This window comes from Sceloporus occidentalis, unplaced genomic scaffold (assembly GCF_023333645.1).
Source record: "Sceloporus occidentalis isolate IW3139 unplaced genomic scaffold, rSceOcc1.0.p SCAF_13, whole genome shotgun sequence".
NCBI classification, from domain to species: Eukaryota; Metazoa; Chordata; class Lepidosauria; order Squamata; family Phrynosomatidae; genus Sceloporus; species Sceloporus occidentalis.
The window spans coordinates 20,261,976-20,279,734 of record NW_028316993.1 but is presented as its reverse complement, the minus strand read 5'-3'; the positions used below and the strand labels follow the sequence as shown (position 1 = coordinate 20,279,734).

Here is a 17,759-nt window from a genome sequence, read left to right as displayed (position 1 = left end):
GTGCACACTGATGTACATCAGGATAAGAAGACAGGACAGCTACACTGGGGTGGGGAATTGTTGGGGTTAGAAAACCTTTGCCACATATCTTGACCAAACAAAACAAAAACATCTATTTTTCGTTTCTAAATGAATTCTGGGGCAATTTGCTACATTTTTGGTCTCCTTGACCCAGTTCAGGCCCAGCAGAGGCATCTTTTTACAACAGGAAATGACCTAGAAGCAACTTCCAGTTCACATCCTGCTAGAAGAAAGACCTCTCTTGAACCTAAAAACTGCCTTCCTATGCCCTTCATAGGATATTTTTAGACATGTTTTTTCAAAACTATTTTTGGGGGAGCTGTTGTTTGTTGTTGTTGTTGGGCTGGACACTAAGTGGGAAGACCAAGTAAAAAATGCAAATTTACTTGAATTCTGCATGATCTGGGGTTTTCCTATTGTATAACTTCTTTCAAGCAAAGTCATCATACTCCTAGACTGCTGAACAAATTTTACAGTGCCCCACCCACATATAGCATGTTTCAATGGGCTGCCACCCAGAGATTGCTCTGGTGCATAGGGATAACTTGTATAATATGTCAATACCTTTCTAGTGAGTCTCCGTTTTATTTCCCGTTTTTCAGCTTGACGGTCAGCCTCATTTTTTGCTGTCAAGAAAAAAGGAAAAGAGAACTTCAGTGATGTTAAAAATACTTTCTTATTTCCATTATAGTTTAGTACATATAAATGAATAAATAATGAAACAGAGAGTGCAACTACGCTATAGAAATAATGCAGTCTGACACCACTTTAACTGCCATGGCTCCATGCTACATAATCCTGGGATTTGTAGTTTTGCGAGGAACCAGGACGCTTTGGCAGATAAGGCTAAAAACCTTATAAAACTACAAATCCCAGGATTCCATAGGATGGAGCTACAGCATTTAAAGTGGCGTCAATCTGCATTATTTCTACTGGGTAGACACACCCAGAGTCTGTTAGTGATACATGTTTAGATGTATATTCATCAAATTGCTTCCACAGGATTAGTATTTTTGTGAAGGGTTTACTAGGAATGTGGAAACATAATCTCAGAATATATATAAACATAATGCACAAGTACATTCACACCAGTTAGCAAAGTTTCAAAAGTAACTTATTATTGTTCCTTACTGCAATGTTCAAAATTATTTTTGATATGTAACTCCACTACAACGACTTTACTCAAAGTATGTACAATGGACCCTTCCCATCTAGGAGGAAGTGGACCCTTTCTTTGGTTTTGTTTCGATTTGTTCAGTGGGGGTTCGTCTTTGCCCCTCTTCAGAGGCTGAGAGTTGGTCACCCAGGAGGTTTCCATGACTGACTGGAGAGTCAAACCCTGATCTCCAGAGTCATAATCCAACCAAGCTTTGGTATTCTGTAATACAGACTTTTGAATATTATCTTTGAATTTCTCTGGTATTAAACCTATTAATCTTCAGTTAACTCATATTACCCACCTCCCTGTGTGCTCTGTAATCCACAAGTGCACATGACATCTTATTCATTCCTCTTCATCAATAGGATTCTTTGCCTCTCTCCATATCTTGCCAAGCTATGTATCTCTTTTTTATCCTCTGCAACTATCTAAGAAGCAAGAGCACAACTATTTGGGGGGGCAATGTTAGCATTCTAGAAGTGAAAAATACCTTATAATTTCCACCTTGTTGTTGTTGTTGCCTTCATGTTGTTTCTAACTTATGACAACCCTAAGCTGAACCTATCACAGAATTTTCTGGGGCTGAGTGTGTATAACTTGCCCAAGGTCACCTGGTGGATGTCCATGGCCAAGCGGGGATTTCAACCCTGGTCTCCAAAGTTACAGTCCAATCTTCAAAATACTATGCCATGCTAGCTCCTACAACAGCAGACCAATACACCTACTATTCAAGCACTGAGGTCCCTGGGAATTTAAATAAAAACATTCCACGTGAGCCACAGGTATGGTGGCAAAAATGCTGTATGGCAGAAGTAGCGAATGGAATTTGTACTCTATGTTTGGGACAGTTGCCAAGAGAACACCTGCTGCTAGAACATTATAAAACCACATGTCTATAAAAGCATTTTCCAAGTTCATGCCTTACAAATAATTTGGACAGCATAGTCTTTCTCTGAAGATGCCAGCCATAGATGCTGGCGAAACGTCAGGAAGAAACTCTTCTAGAACATGGCCACATAGTTCAAAAAACCCATAAAAAACTATGGATGCTGGCCATGAAAGCCTTCGACTTCAAATTTGGACAGCAGCTCTCAGAAGAACCAGCTACTATGGTCAATGGTAAAAGATCAATAAGGTTTAAAACACCTAGTAGGTGCCAGATTGAGGAAGGCTACAGTAAAATATTTAGCAAATACAGATATGAGAAACTTCAAACAGCTGTTACTCACGTTGAAGTATATTCCTTTGTTCCAATTCTTCTGGTGTTGGCCTCTGACTTAATCTCCTAATTTAAAAGAAAAAAGATTGAAATACAGATGGACAAAGATGTAGAAAATCATGGTTTCATAGGAAGAACATCTTTCTGGAGAACAGCTTTGTAATGTGACTATGTACCATTCAGTAAAACAGGGGAAGGGAGACATTAGGCTTACAAAGATCTACTTTGGTTGGTTAGTTTTACTAGAATCTCAAGCTCTATCAATCAGAGCCACGCAAAATCAAGAGGCAGAGCCTTCCCTCCAGTCCACCTGCTTTGATCCAGGCCTCAGAGGGATAGAAGAACTTTTGAATCTGATCCCCTTCCCAACCACCATTCCCTTCTCTTTTTGTGTTGTGTCTTTTTAGATTGTAAGCCTGAGGGCAGGGAACCGTCTAATTCAAAATAATAATAAAAATGTACGCCACTCTGATAGCCTTTAGGGCTGAAGGGGGGTATAAATACCGTAAATAAATAAAAAAAAATAAAAATAGAGGCTGGTGGGAAAGTACACTTTGACTTAAGGTCCAGCATTTTGTTCTCAACTGCATAACTGAGCTTTCTGTTCTTTCACATAAAAGTCTTCAGCTCCTTCTACTCTCTATATTTCTTCAACTCCCTCAACTCTCTATATTTCAATAATAATAATAATAATGTTTATTTATATACCGCTTTTCCAAATTAGATCAAAGCGGTGTACAACAGGAAGTACATACAATATCCAAAGTCAAAATAAAACATAACAGGTCTCTCTCCCCCTCAAGATGGTGGTCGGAAGGAGGGCTCTTAGTCTTTCCAGGCCAGGCCTCTCTCCCCATCAACAGCTATACTTAGAAGTAAAAGCATTTTTGCTATCACTACAGTTAAATAATTGGGAGCCAGAAACTATTTGAGATCATCTGCAAATTATCCAGAGATTTACAGTTGATAACTGCACATCCCTGATGTAAAAACATAGGAAGTAAGGAACAGAGATTGGATAAATTCCTTTTTTGAATTAAGAATGTCTTGTGGATTCTGGGAGTTGGAGTCCAGAAAATGGAACGTTAGACTTACCTGAGATACGTCCCTTTCCATCAGAGAAGGTCCGAGCATCCTAACTAGGGATGGCTCTGCCCACTTCGTTTCCTGATAGGCAGAGAAGAAAGACAAAAGAACAGGGGCCTGGCCCCGCCCCCACAGGCGGAGCCGCCCAAGAACCCTTAGTCAATGACTAGCCAAAACAGCAACAACTGAAAGGGAAAAGACAGCAAGCCCACCCCCGCCAGTAGGCGACAAATACAGGGCGGGGAGGATGCTCGGACCTTCTCTGATGGAAAGGGACGTATCTCAGGTAAGTCTAACGTTCCATTTCCCATCAGAGAAGGAGCCGAGCATGCTAACTATGGGATTTATAAAAGCCACCAAATGTCAAGGCAGGCCGGCTGGTGCGGAGGGCGAGATAGGGACAATTTTTTGTAACACTCTCTGTCTGAAGGCCACCTGCGATGACTGGAAAATATCCAATTTGTAATGTCTGACAAAAGTGGATGATGACTTCCAAGTGGTCGCTCTGCAAATCTCGACCAGAGGGGCGTTAGTGGCCAGGGCTGCCGACATTGCCGCACTCCTAGTTGAGTGGGCGGTGATGCCTTGAGGTGGATTAAGATTGAGAGTTTTGTAACATGTGACAATTCACTGCTTAATCCACCTTGCCAGCGTGGATGAGGACACCTTTTTTCCTTTTGAATTTGGTCGAAAGGATATGAAGAGGGCTTCTGACTTTCTGAAGGCCGAGGTCTTCTTGAGGTAAATCTTGATGGCCCTCCAGACATCTAAGGTGTGTCAGATCTTTTCTAAGTCCTTGGAGGGACACGGGCAGAAGGAAGGCAAAATGATGTCTTGGGAAGAACAGAACACCGAGTTCACCTTGGGAATAAAGGTTGGGTCCAGTCTGAGAAGCACTGAGTCAGGTCTGATTATGCATAATTCTTTTCGAACTGAGAGGGCGCCTAGCTCTGAGACGCGGCGAGCCGATGTGAGTGATGTGAGGATCAGCATCTTCCAGGTGAGAAATTTGAGGGGAGCCTCCCTCAATGGTTCAAAGGGATGGATGGTTAGTGACTTGAGGACCTCGTGGAAGTCCCAGGAAGGAAAAGGATGTTTAGTCAGTGGTAACCTGTTAGCCACTCCTTTGAGCAGTCTGCGAATGTGAGGATGGTGGGAGATCTTGGCCGCCTCGTCGTGCAGGAGGATAGATGTTATGGCCGCCACTTGTCACTTGACCGCGTTGGGACGAAGGCCCTGGTCTATACCATACTGGAGGAACTGCAGTATTGTGGAAACTGACACCTGAATAAAATCTTTTTTTTTCTTTTATAGCATCTCTTGAAGGCCTTGAATGTGTTTTAGTAGACCTTGAGCATCAACTGATGGCAGGAAGCCAGGATGGATTCGACCACCTCCAGTGAGTATCCATATCTGCTTAACATGTGACACTCAATTTCCAGGCGTGTAGCTGAAGCTAGGCTGGGTCGGGATGATGGATCTGGCCCTGGGACAGCAGGTCTGGCCGGATGGACAGAGGTAAACTCCGAGTTGAGAGGTTGAGGATCTTGGAGAACCAGGGACGTCTGGGCCATGGCAGGGCTACCAGAATTACCTCTGATCTGGTTGGCCGTACCTTGGACAGGAACTTGGAGAGGAGGGGGACTGGAGGAAAGGCGTAAAGTAGGCCCTTTGGCCACCGACAATTGAGGGCGTCTATGTCTTCCGCTCCCTCCACCTGGAACCTGGAGAAGAATCTTGGAGTCTTGGCGTTGATCGGGGAAGCAAACAGGCCTAGTATCGGGAGTCCCAGTTGTGTCGTTATGGTGAAGAACACCTTTGGGTGAAGGCTCCACTCCGCTTGGTCTATGTCTGTTCGACTTAGCCAGTTGGCCTTTAAGTTTTTTCTTGAAAATGTTCGGCATCCAGAGACATCAGGTTGTTTTAGGCCCATGTCAGGAGCAGTCAAGACTCTTGCATTAGAGACCTGGACCTCTTTTCGCCCTGTCGATTGACGTGGGCCTTTGCTGAAATGTTGTCTGTCCTTATCAGGACAGCCTTGTGTGAGATCAGATGACGAAAAGCCTGTAGTGCCAGATGGATTAGTCGTAGCTCCAACCAATTGATGCTGTCGGATCGTTCCGTCAAATTTCACCTGGCCTGAACTATGTGAGTCCCACAGTGAGCCCCCCATCCCCAGAGACTGGCCCCTGTGGTGATTTGAATCTTCGGGGGCTTACGGATGGGCCTCCCCTTCAGGATTGAATCGGAGGTCCACCAGCAGAGTGACTGACGCCCTTTGCTGTCGAGTGGTATTTTATTGGGCTTTTTGAGAGCTATGGCTCGTTGGTGTGGTAAGAGGAGCCATTGTAGGGGTCTGGCGTGGAACCTCGCCCAGGGCAGGCACTCGATGGTCGCAATCATGAGGCCCTGCAGGTGAGCCAGGAGCTGAAGGTTGGGACGTGGTGAGGCTAAGACCTTGAGGATGGCCTGTCGAATGGATCTGATCAGGTCCGGTGGGAGGCATACTGTGCCTGCTCGAGTGTTTATCAGGGCTCCCAGATGGTGAATCCTTTGATTCGGGAGCAGGGTGCTCTTTTGTAAGTTGATCAGAAAACCATGGGCCTCTAATGATTTGAGGGTCATGAGGGTGTCCTGAGTTGACTGTTGTCTGGAGGGGGCCCGGACATGGAGACGTAGTGACCTTAGGTGGGCAATTAGAGCTACCATGATCTTGGTGGAAACCCTGGGGGCCGATGCCAGGCCAAAGGGAAGTGACCTGTATTGAAAATGGAGCTTGCCATATTTGAATCGGAGAAAACGCTGTGAGGATGGATGGAAAAGAATGTGAAGAAAAGCATCGTGTAGGTCCAGCGATGAGAGAAAGTCTCCAGGCTGGAGGCTATCTAAAATGGACTTGAGGGTCTCCATTTTGAACTTATTTTTGAGGATAAAACGGTTGACAGCCCTCAGGTTGAGGATGGCTCTCCAAGTTCCATTCTTCTTGGGCACCAAGAAAAAGGTTGAATAGCATCCTTTTCCTCTCTGATCTGTGGGAATGTGAGGAAGTTGATGGAATTCTATCTTGTAGCCTTGTCGAACTGTGTCCAGGACCCCCCTGTCTGTGGTGGACTTTTTACAAGCTTGGCTGAATCTCTGAAGCCTGCCTCCTAATGGAGGAGCCCCGTCGTTGTTGCTTTTTGTTTTTTGGGCAGATTTGTGCCCTCCACAGTCCTTGACGGGGAAGGAGGACCGGCTTTGTTTGGAGAATTTGGAGTCTCCCCAATGAGATTTGTTAGACCTGGACTCTGGCTTGAAAAGGGTTAGAATTGGAATTGGAGGAAGGGAAAGGTTGGGAGGAGCGAAAGGAGGAACGGTTTCTGAACTGCCTCTTATCATCCCTCTTCTTTGCTGAAGGTAAGGTCTTCTTTTTGTCCTTGCCTTCAACTAACACTGGCTCTAGAGACTCACCAAACAATTTAGTGCCAAGGTAGGGTGTAAAGGCCAAATTTTGTTTTAACTTGAAATCTACATTCCAATTTTTTTAGCCATAGTTGGCGTCTGACTGCGACAATTGTAGCTTGGGCCCTTGCGCACTGCTGGACTGTGTCTAGAGTGCTGTCTGCCGCAAGGGCAGATGCCTTGGTAATCTTGTTGATGGTCTGCCTGACCTTAGTTTTTGGGTTGGGAATGAGGTCGAGGAGTTCACGGGACCACTGGAGGTTGGCTCGCATAACCATGGAAACAGTAGTCGCCACCCTAATGGCTATCGACATGGCCTCGTGGATTTCTGAGGGTGTCCTCTCCATCCCTGCTGAACACCGCAGATGACACCAAGGCTGATACGGGGGCATCTACCAGAGGGACCTTTAGTTTGTCCATGACTGGTGACTGTAGAATGTAGTGTTTGCGGAGAACACTATGATTAGGTCTCTGAGCAGCTGGCCTATTCCATTCATCTCTGATTATCTGTATGATGTTGGATGGACAGGAGACCTCTTGGACAGATGGCGCTGTAACTGGGAATAGGTCTTCGCTTACCTTGGGAAGGTCTGAATCCAGAGGATTAGCCTGTGCCGGCAGCAGACCCAAGCAGGGTCTTGGTAGTCTTTTTGACAAGAGGGATATAGTCATCAGGGCTGAAGAGTCGGGATGACATAGGGGTATCCCTGGCCTCTTCGCCCTCATCCAAGGATAGTTCACCCTCTTTGGTTTGTGAGTCAGAGGACTCCCCCACCCGGGAGCCTCCTCATCCAAGGAGTGGGAAGAGTGGGAGCATCGATGCTTGGAGGTCCTTCTGGCATACCTAGCCCCTTTTTCTGGGGGCTGATAGGAGTGTGCAGACTCTGAGTCTGAGTAGGAATGTTGGTCCTCGTTGCCTTTGGAGTCGACTGATGATTGGGTAGGGTTGGAAGGGGGGTGGTCTGTCAGTTAGCCAGAGGCGTCGCTGGCCCCCCGGTTCCTAGGTCGCCCCTCAAGGGCGCCCGCCCCCGATGAACCTGCCCCCTCAGGGGTGATAGGGTCCGCACAGAGGCACCATCTGCCACGGTAAGGAGGGCACTGGATCCTGAAGGGGTACTCTTTGGAGGGGCCGGCTAGCAGCAGATCCATGATGGCTCACTTCTGGGGCGGGGGCAAGATGGCAGTCCCCATCCTGGGCCATGCGGCCAAGATGGCCGCCCCCATGGGAAACCATGTGGCCAAGATGGCCACCCCCATGGGAGACCCTGCGGCCAAGATGGCTGCCCCCATGGGAGACCATGCGGCCAAGATGGCTGCCCGCAGGAGCGAGGCTTGGTGTGTCTCCCCCCGCTGGGGCTGAGGCACTGCGGTTATTAGCCATGATACTTGGTTTCTCTACGCCTCCAGGGTGGCTCCCTCATGGTTGCCAGGGGAAATGGGGAACTGATAGGCCAGGCCACATGAACAAGGGTGGAACGGCTGGGGCATTGAGAGGCCCACCACCCCAGAAGAATGGGCTTGCCCTTCCCATGGCTGGTGCCTCCCACTCTAGGAAGGCTTTAAACCAGCCTGGGATCTCAAAGGGGGAAGAGTTACTTACAGGCTCCCCTCTGGTAAGGGCGTCCAATGACTCTGTCGCGGGCACTCTCTCTTGCGATCCTGACCGGGTTGTCTGGGAGGCCCTGGCCTTGGCAGTGGTAGGGAGGGGAAACCTCTCTGACGGCTGCGGCCGCACTTCTGCTGCCTGATCGGACAATGAGGGAGCCTCAGGGCACGCAGCCGGCAAAGCCGGGGCTGGCCTGGGGTGAAGGAAAGCGGAGCCTCAGGGCACGCAGCCGGCAAAGCTGGGGCTGGCCTGGGCTGAGGGAAAGCGGAGCCTTAGGGCACGCAGCCGGCAAAGCCGGGGCTGGCCCAGGCTGAGGGAAAGCATGCTCTCCTGGAGTCCTGGCCTCCTCGTCCAAAGCCATCGCGTGTAGAACAGAGGGGCAGGGGAAGCAGATCAAGGTAAATAGAAGAGCCAGGCAAGTCCCAGGGAGCAAACCAAAAGGAGAATCTCTGCAAAGAAGAAAGGTATGTCCTAACAGGAACAAGGCAGGAAGAAGACTGAGCCTATGGGGGCCGGGCCAGGCCCCTGTTCTTTTGTCTTTCTTCTCTGCCTATCAGGAACCGAAGTGGGCGGAGCCACCCATAGTTAGGATGCTCGGCCCCTTCTCTGATGGGAAAAGGAACTGTTCCACACTCAACAGATGTCTTCCCCTTGATGTATCCCAGGAAATCCCCAAAACAAGTGATCTAGACTTCCAGGTTATGGTCCAGATAAAGATCAGTTTACAAGTCCTGTTGTATAAGCAATCAGTACAATAAAAGATTTCTACCACCCCCTGAGGGGTTTCATGACAAGAAACACTGTCCACCTTGAATCTGCGGGCTATCATCATCATCATCATCATCACCACCACCACCAACAACAACATCTTTATTTTCATCCCTTTAACCCAAGATTAGAACTCAATGTGGCTTACAAATTTAAATGACTTCAATAGAATTAAAAACATACAAAAAGTCAACCTTAAAACAGAATTAAACTATTAATGATATTTAACCAATTTAAAACATAAAGTTAAAATGATAAAAATAGTTAAAACAATACAGTTTAAAACAATGCAGCTCCCTCTTAGAGCCCTTTTTAAAAAAGCCTTAAATTCTAAGCTTTGTGAGAATTTCTGTTTAAGAGAAAGTGCCTTCAAGTCTTCCACCAAACTGAAACCCTCCTCACTAAAGGATTTATTTGTAAGCAAGCATTCCAGTGTGCTTCTTGCACGGTGTTGCTTATTCTAAAGCAAGGAGGAAGATAGTGGTTTCCTTGGCCATAGGTCTTTGTTTATATGTCACAATTTGGCACTGGACATTGCCAAGGGATTTATTCACAAGTAGCTTTTCTACTGATGTGCAAAAAAAGCTTGTTCTTCCTTGTCCCACAAATAGATCTCATGGTGCACACCTAGACTGGATACAGTCTATAGAACTTGAGATTAAAAAATATAGAACAGAGATGTTTAGGGACCCATTCCTGTTTGCTACTTCCTTCTTCACAACTGTTTTCCAACAGGGAGAGTTACATTTTTCTACACTGAATTTACTGGAATATCTTTTTAGGGAGCTGCTCTATTGCTCCCAATACCTGCTACTTAGATTTCTATGATCCTTCAAGCATGCTTAATTCCCAATAGTTGTTTTCAAACTCTATGTTTCCCTAGGACACTTCCCAGGCTCCCAAATGTGCACTACAGCTCCCATGTAGGTCTGATTAACATTTATTTCTGCCTTTTCTACCTGATCAGTGTTGTGCCAATTTGTTGCCGGATTTCATTCCACTCTTCCTTAGTCTTTCGAGGAAATGTGTTCTCTCCTCGTAACTCGTGTTGGGGGACCATACTGCCCAGTTTCATGGCTAGAGTATCTTTTCTCTTCACTTTATTGGCCAGTGCAGCTTTGGAGAGAGAGAGAAAGAATTCATCACAATACAGTGGACCCTTGCCTTATGTGGGGGATCCGTTCCAGATCCCCCCGCATAAGGGTGAATTCTGCCTATGCTTGAGTCCCATTGATTTGAATGGGGCTCTTGCGCGTGGCGGCACGGTGGCATGCGCACACCATGGGCGCACGCCCCATTCATCTGAATGAGTGCACCGCCCCTTGCACTCTGTGCGCTCCCCGCATCTTGAGCGTGTGTGCTCAAGGCCGCGTATAATGGGGCGTGCTGTACATGCAAAGATTGCTGTCTTTCAGCCTTTTAAACCCATCTTTTCAGATCACATTACTATGGCTGATGTACAACATGATGAATCATGAATGCAGCAAAGGAAGATTCAATGCCAAAGGATAGCTTAGGAGACTTAGGACAGGCTGCACATTGCACAGCAATTTCCTTCAACAACTTGCTTTTGCGTCAAAACTTTTTCCATCTGAATATTTTGCATGGCCACCTTAATTGTCCTAATGACAGAATTGCCCCAGCAGCATCTATCTCCAGGGCAGGCATACACAAACAGGGTGGCCTTCTGTGATAAATAAGAGTCCCTCCATTTATTAGAACCTTCTTCCTGTATAACAATGGGTTAAAATGTGTGTAGAGGTACTGTTACATTTTAATGAGGCAGCATCACAGAGATGTCAAGATAGCAACTGTACGATGAGATGGACAGTTGGGGAGAAGCGCCTTCAAGATGGTCCTTTAAAAATATTCTTTCTAACTCTGATTCTGCATGTCAGGGAAGTAAGTTAGATAAGAGCCTCACTGTTATGGCTTTCATCTTCCTCATCTTCCTCTTCCTCCTTATACAGAATAGGTCCCTCAGAGTCTGAATCACTTGTCCCTTCCTCTTCATCCTGCACTGTCTGGAGTATCAGCCTGGGAATTACTGTAACAGTTGGGACATTTCCAATGTAAACACTGGAACTGGAATGATGAACACCTTCTTGGTCCTCTTCCTCATCATCTGGACTAACAACAAAGAATACAATTATTACTAACAAAAAGGAATACATTTTTCTTTTTTTCAAATTACAGGTTAATTGAGCTTTATCTAGAGTTGGGATGGGAACTGTGCAATCTGTGGGCTATACAGTAACCCTCAAAGGCCCTGGCACCCTCTTCTCAAATTAGTTGGCTGAGAAAACATATGCAAAGTAGGGGAACACAGCTAGACAGGTGACTGGAAATGTTGCATATAATTTGCAGTTGCCCAAATAGCAGTTGTGACAGTAGGGGTGGAGAAGCTGAAAATTGGGCAGTGTTTGCTTTGGTTCTAGAACATGCTTATCTAGACATTGGGAAGGGATTTTATACATTTGAGAAATATTGCACTGAAGGAAGGCCTGCTATGCTAGGTGGTATGCCAAAAAGCCAGCACATACACTATTTTGACCTTCAGAAGGATCAAGATTTTAAAAGTTGTTAAAGTTCTCCCATTGGGATGAAAAACTTATGTTTATAGTACCATTCCTCTCCCATCCTGTTGTGGATGTAACCTACATAAGGCCAATCACAACTGCCTGTATGTTTAGACAGACCACAGAGATCTCTTATGGCTCTTAGATGCCTCCTATCTGGTCCCAAGTATCTCTGCCTAAGTATTGCTTCCTTCCCCTCCTCTGCTTCCATGTTGACTGTGTGTGTGTGTGTAGGGAGGGGGGAATTTCTTTTTTCCTAGCCAACAAAATATTGTAGGCACTGTTATAGGGAGCCTAGTATAAGATGCAGACTTTTTAATCCTTTGCAAAAGCAGAATAATGGAATATACACGTTTCTTTGACACATTTTATACATGCTACCAAGCTCAATTTTTCTGAGTTGACAGGACTGATTTTTCACAAGTCTTTAACACCTCTTTGCTAACACTGAGCAGCCTAAGAAACATTGCTAATCAAGTTCCTACCCAACTTTGGCCCAAAACACACTGCAGAAATAACCCAGTTTGAGCCCTGGCTCATTGCAAGGGAATCCTGGGAACTGTAGGTTTGTGAGGCATTTAGCCTTATCTGCCAGAGAACTCTGGTGACAAAAAATACAAAGCACTGAGCCAGGATGGTTGAAGCACCCACAGATTGAATTATTTCTGCAGTGTGTTTAGGACCTTTGTTTTGCCAGGGAGGAGGAACAACCTGTTTTCTAACATGTTGGGAATTTAGAGCTATAAGTTGGCTGTCCTGATTGAGCTTCTGGTACCCAAATATGACACTTGAAGAATGTGGGTACTGCTAACTGGAGGATACACATTTGAGGCTCAGCGTGTAAAGGAAGGGAAACAGATTTACACACCAGTGACTCAAAAAATAACTCACACTTTCAGCAATTCAATGGTCACCGGCAGAGATCTTGTTCTAGCCAGGCTACTGTTATCCTCATAGGAGCCTTCACTCTCAAAGAGCTGTGAGTGAGCCCTGTGTGAGCCTTCAGCCGGTGGGGTGGCTGGCAGGGGACTTGTCAGTGCCTGCTGGATGCGTATGTGCAGTGGAAGCTGGGGCAGCCAGGAAGGCATCTGAGGCTCTCTGAATCCCTGCTCAGCCAACCTTCTGGCCATATCTGGCATTGAGACTCCATCTTGTTGGGCCTCCATCTGTAGTTCTGTGGAATTGGGAGGCTCTGCCCCATGCATGGAGGTAGGTGGTGGTACATATGGGAATTCTGAGGCTATGTGGGAGGGCAGAGGGGGTGAAACAGCAGAGGGGGAGTGAGGTGGGAACATGTATGGCGGTAGTGAGGAAGGATAGGACGATGACATGATCTTTTCATTGGGTGACTTGGGAGTGGTGGCTGATTCGACCAATGAAGATGTGTTCAATGGGACACCTCTCTTGGGGGGCAAAGGTGGAGAGGGCTTCGACAATGCTGTGCCACTGGTAATAGCTTGAGATAATTCAGCTGGAAAGGGGGGGGGAGAGAGAGAGAGAGAGCACACTGTTACATACGTCTGGAACAAATGCATATATCACAGAAAAAAGATTTTAGGAAGTTACATAGCCCTAGTGATAGGAACTGGGCAAATTCATGTTGAACATGTCAACATGGTTCAAACCAAATATAGTCTATCCTCAGAAACACAGCTCAGGTGCAAGGATATCTAAGTTGTAAAGATGAAGCTTAGGAAACTCACATTTAATGGGTTCAAAACTCATTTTGGTGGTTCAAAGGCTATAAAAAGTTTAGATCATGATCTGTTACTTGAGCACTTGCTGCAAAATGTCAGGACAGTTCTGAGTGGTATCAATCACAGTATGATTTGCTGTAGAGTTTAGCACTCTTCCAAACTATTAATGTTCAATCTAGCCCACTTCTTCTACTTTGTAGGATCAGACCTTACAAGACATTTTTTTCTGTGGTGGGCCCTCCCTTGGGGAATGCCTCCCCCAAGATATACCGTTTTAGTTTCAGTCAATATTTCATTATTCTTGATGAGGACTTACTATTCAGTTTAGTAATTTTAAATCTTTTAAATAAATTAAATAGGTATACACTTGACCTGATGGATCAATCTGTTCCTTCTATTGCACTGTCAATCCCTCTTCCTACTCAGAGTTTGAAGAAGTTACCTTCTGGACTACAATTCACAGAATCTCCAACCATCATGATAAGTAGCTATGGTAACAGTTCTGGGCGTTGTAGCCCAGAAAATAATTTTTCCAAGCTCTGTCTGCACTCAAACCCAAAACGCACATATACACACAATCACCTTGCTAACTGGTAGTAAGACTACTAAGTTGCTTCTCATTGCCTTTCATTTATGTCTCCACCCCTTATGTGTTCATGCAGTAAGAACCTCCAGTTTGTCACTGTATTGTTTATCAGAATCAAAAAGGATTCTGTATCAAGGTATAGAGCACAAAGTTGCTTGTGGGATCACAAGATTGCTTACAATTTGCACGTTCTTTAAAACGCCAGGCGCTGCGTGTAAGGACCTTCCTTACACATTGCTGGGTTGGGTGTGCTACACGCATTCTTTCCTAAAGCCCTTATAGCAGTGGTTCCCAACCTTTCTAATGCCACGACCCTTTAATACAGTTCCGCATGTTGTGGTGACCCCCAATGATAAAATTTTCGTTGCTACTGCATATCTGTAATTTTGCTACTGTTATGAATCAATGTAAATATTAGTTATTATTATTTATTTATTTACAGTATTTATATAATATGGTATTAATATCTGATTAATTAATTATCAACCACTAATTATTAATAACTACTAATTAATTATTGTTAGCGGCTAATTATTAATAATTAATATTAATACTATTAATTCCATCCTCTGCTGCTGCCACCCTGCTCTTTCTTGGGAGAAGGCCAAGCAGTGGAGGAGCCTTGAGCAGGGAGACCAGATGTCATAACCAGAACGGAGGGAAAGAAACCACAAAATGTAGGATATTCAAGAAAAATGTAGATGACATTACAAAATAAAAGCTAAAAACAATAATATAAATCCACAAAATTTAAATGCACAAAAACCCTCCTAATACCCCCCATGCTATTGTGTTCCCACCCCCCTCATCCTCCTGGCAGCCCCCTCCTTAGAGGTGAGAGTCAGCTGGAAAAGCACATCTCACTCCAGAAGAGAAGTATACTTTAGCAGTTTGCACTCTATGTCTTTTCAATTTATAACAACAACTACAAAACTGAATAATGGTAATAGCATATGGGCCACTTAGGTCCAAAACACACTGCAGAAATAATCCAGTTTGAGGCCACTTTAACTGCCCTGGTTCAATGCTAAAGAATCCTGGCAACTGTAATTTGTGAGACATTTAGCCTGCTTGGTTAAGAGAGTTCTGGAGCCACAAAAAATGCAGCTCTCAGGATTCCCTAGCACTGAGCCAGGGCAGTTAAAGCGGTCTCAAAATGGATTATTTCTGCAGTGTGTTCTGGACCTTACTTTTTGAAAAATAGTCAAGTTTTAAATGTTGCTTTAAAAATTATTTCCATCTCCCAGCTATAAGCTGGTTGGAGAGAAATGAGAGTGTTGGGGGGAAGGACTGCCAATATATTGGGTGATGCATTCTGGGGTATGTACAATTTGTGGTGGCCAAGTAAGTGGCCCTGAGCAGGTCACACTCTCTCAGCCTCAGAGGATGGTAATGGCAATCTCCCTTTGAAGAAACTTGCCAAGAAGACCCCATAAGGTTGTCTTAGGTTCGCCATAAGTCGGAAAGGAAAGACACACAAGAACAACAACAAAAGTCTGCAATTACAGTGGACCCTTGTTATACGCTGTGGTTTGGTTCCAAGATCCCCCGTGTATAACAAAATCCGTGTATGCTCAAGTCTCATTAAATATAATGACATAGCAAAATGGTGTCCCTTATAAAAAATGGAAAATCAAGGTAAAGTTATACTTTTTTGGAACATTTTCAAACCATGTATGCTTGAATCCGTGTATAAGAAGGGCCGACTGTATTTCGTTTTGGTACATGGGAATAGGAGCCAGGGTGATGTAGTGGTTTGAGAGTTGGACTAGGACTCTGGAGACCTGGGTTTGATTCCCCATTCTGCTATGAAACCCAATGGGTGCCTTTGGGCAAGTCACACTCTCTCAGCCTCAGGGGAAGGTTAATGGCAAACCCCCTCTGAGCAAATTTTGCCAAGAAAACCCTGTGATAGGCTTCAAGAAACAACCAGTGTGGTGGAGTGATTTGTGAATTGAAGACCAGGGTTTGAATTGCCGCTTGGCCATGGAAACCCATAGTTGTCTAGAGTTGGCAAGTCACATTCTCTCAGCCTCAGAGGGAGATACTGGCAAGACCACTTCTAAATAAATCTTGGCAAGAAAACCCTGTGACAAGCCTTCCTTAGGGTCACCATAATTCAGAAACAATTTGAAGACACCGAACAACAACAAGAGCAGTAACACCACTAAAAGCCCCTCACCAGCCTTCACACTGGGATGCAGCCATCCAGAGGAGCAGGGAGCTTGGGGAGCCAGCAGTGCCTGGCAAACTTTACCTCAGAGCTGCGCCTGAGGAGAGCCCAGAAACTCCCACTGCTGAGGGGGAGCAGGAGGGAGCAAAGAGGGAGGGGACGGAGCAAATTTACAATCCCAGAAGTGGGGGAGGAAAGTTTCCTCTGCCGCCAGAGCCTGGCCTGGTGCCTGCCTGAGCCTCCTCCTCCAGCCCCTTGCAATTCAAGCTGCTGGTGTGGGGCTCTTGCCCCATGGGCTTGGCCATGCTGGCTGCCAGTTTTAGTTGCTGGGAAAACTGGCAATAGGCTGACAGCCACTATGGCTGGGACAAAAGCCACTTCGATGTCAGCCTCTGTTCAGCAGCAGCCCTGCAGTGCTGGGCTTTGGTGTCTCCCCAGGAGGAGACCTGGGTTTGATTCCCTGCTCTGCTACAAAGCCCTCTGGGTGACATTGGGCAGGTCACACTCTCCCAGCCTCATCGGAAGGCAATGACAAACTTCTTCCAAGGAAATCTTGGCAAGAAAACCCCCATGGCTAGGGTCACCTCAGGGTTGTCATAAGTCCAGAAGAACTTGGAAGGGGATGGGCGGCGGGTGTGTGTGTTAAACGCTGGCTCCCACTGCATGCCTCAATCCACACATGAGGAGGCAGCTGCAGCAGCACCAGACCTCCACGGAGGACACTGTCACCAGCCCCAGAGCCCCCAGAGCAGGACAAGGAGGAAAGGGCAGAGGAGGAGCCCTCCCTCAGATCATGGAGCCCCTGGCCCTCTTCTCTGTGACAGAGACAACAGTGGAGGGGACGCAGCAGTGCCGATGCTCCATCCTTCCCTTCTCTTCCCCTGATCACCCCTCCTCCAAGCCCAGGCAAGGCACAGACAGACTCTTCTGTCTCCCCAATGGGCCCCAGCAGCCCAGTGCCCTTCTTTCTCCCTCGCCTCTTCCTCCGCTTGCCTGCCTCAACGGCTCCTCCTCGCCCATGGCGCCCAGCCAGGACTCGGCCTCCCTGCCTTTCTCAATCATCTCCTTCCCTCCCTTTGCTTCACTTAGCATCCTCAAATGGAGGACGTTTTGCAGTTCTTCCCAGACTCCTCAGAGAGGTTAAAATGTAGGACTTCTCCTAGGAAAAGGAAGATGTTTGGCTACCCTGCCCTTGGGAGGCAAACAACTGCCTTTCCTCCTCCTCCTGGCTGTTTCCTGCAGGCCCCCAGGAATCCTGGCGGGGGGGGGGGAAAGACTCTTAGGCGACCCCCATGAGAGGGTTGGGCGACCCCCAAAGGGGTCCCGACCCCCAGGTTGGGAACCACTGCCTTATAGCACCTTGCTGTCACTGTTTACATCCCCTTTGCCCTCCTTGTTTTCCATTAGTCGAGGAGACTTTTTTA

General features: G+C 46.3%; 1 protein-coding gene across 11 annotated transcripts in view; it reads right to left on the bottom strand.

Annotated features, from left to right (window-relative positions):
* Window positions 1–17,759, bottom strand: part of PHACTR4 (phosphatase and actin regulator 4) — a 144,495-nt gene that overhangs the window by 6,080 nt on the left and 120,656 nt on the right. For 10 of the 11 annotated variants that reach the window (XM_089479291.1, XM_089479292.1, XM_089479295.1 and 7 more), the window contains 5 exons: window positions 12,771–13,350; window positions 11,225–11,430; window positions 10,260–10,416; window positions 2,410–2,465; window positions 586–647 (listed from right to left, as the gene is read on the bottom strand). In XM_089479291.1, the coding sequence (XP_089335417.1) occupies window positions 586–647; window positions 2,410–2,465; window positions 10,260–10,416; window positions 11,225–11,430; window positions 12,771–13,350 (1,061 nt within the window). Of the gene's footprint in view, window positions 1–585; window positions 648–2,409; window positions 2,466–9,433; window positions 10,417–11,224; window positions 11,431–12,770; window positions 13,351–17,759 lie in introns of those variants that run through there. The other variant, XM_089479300.1, reaches the window with a different exon arrangement.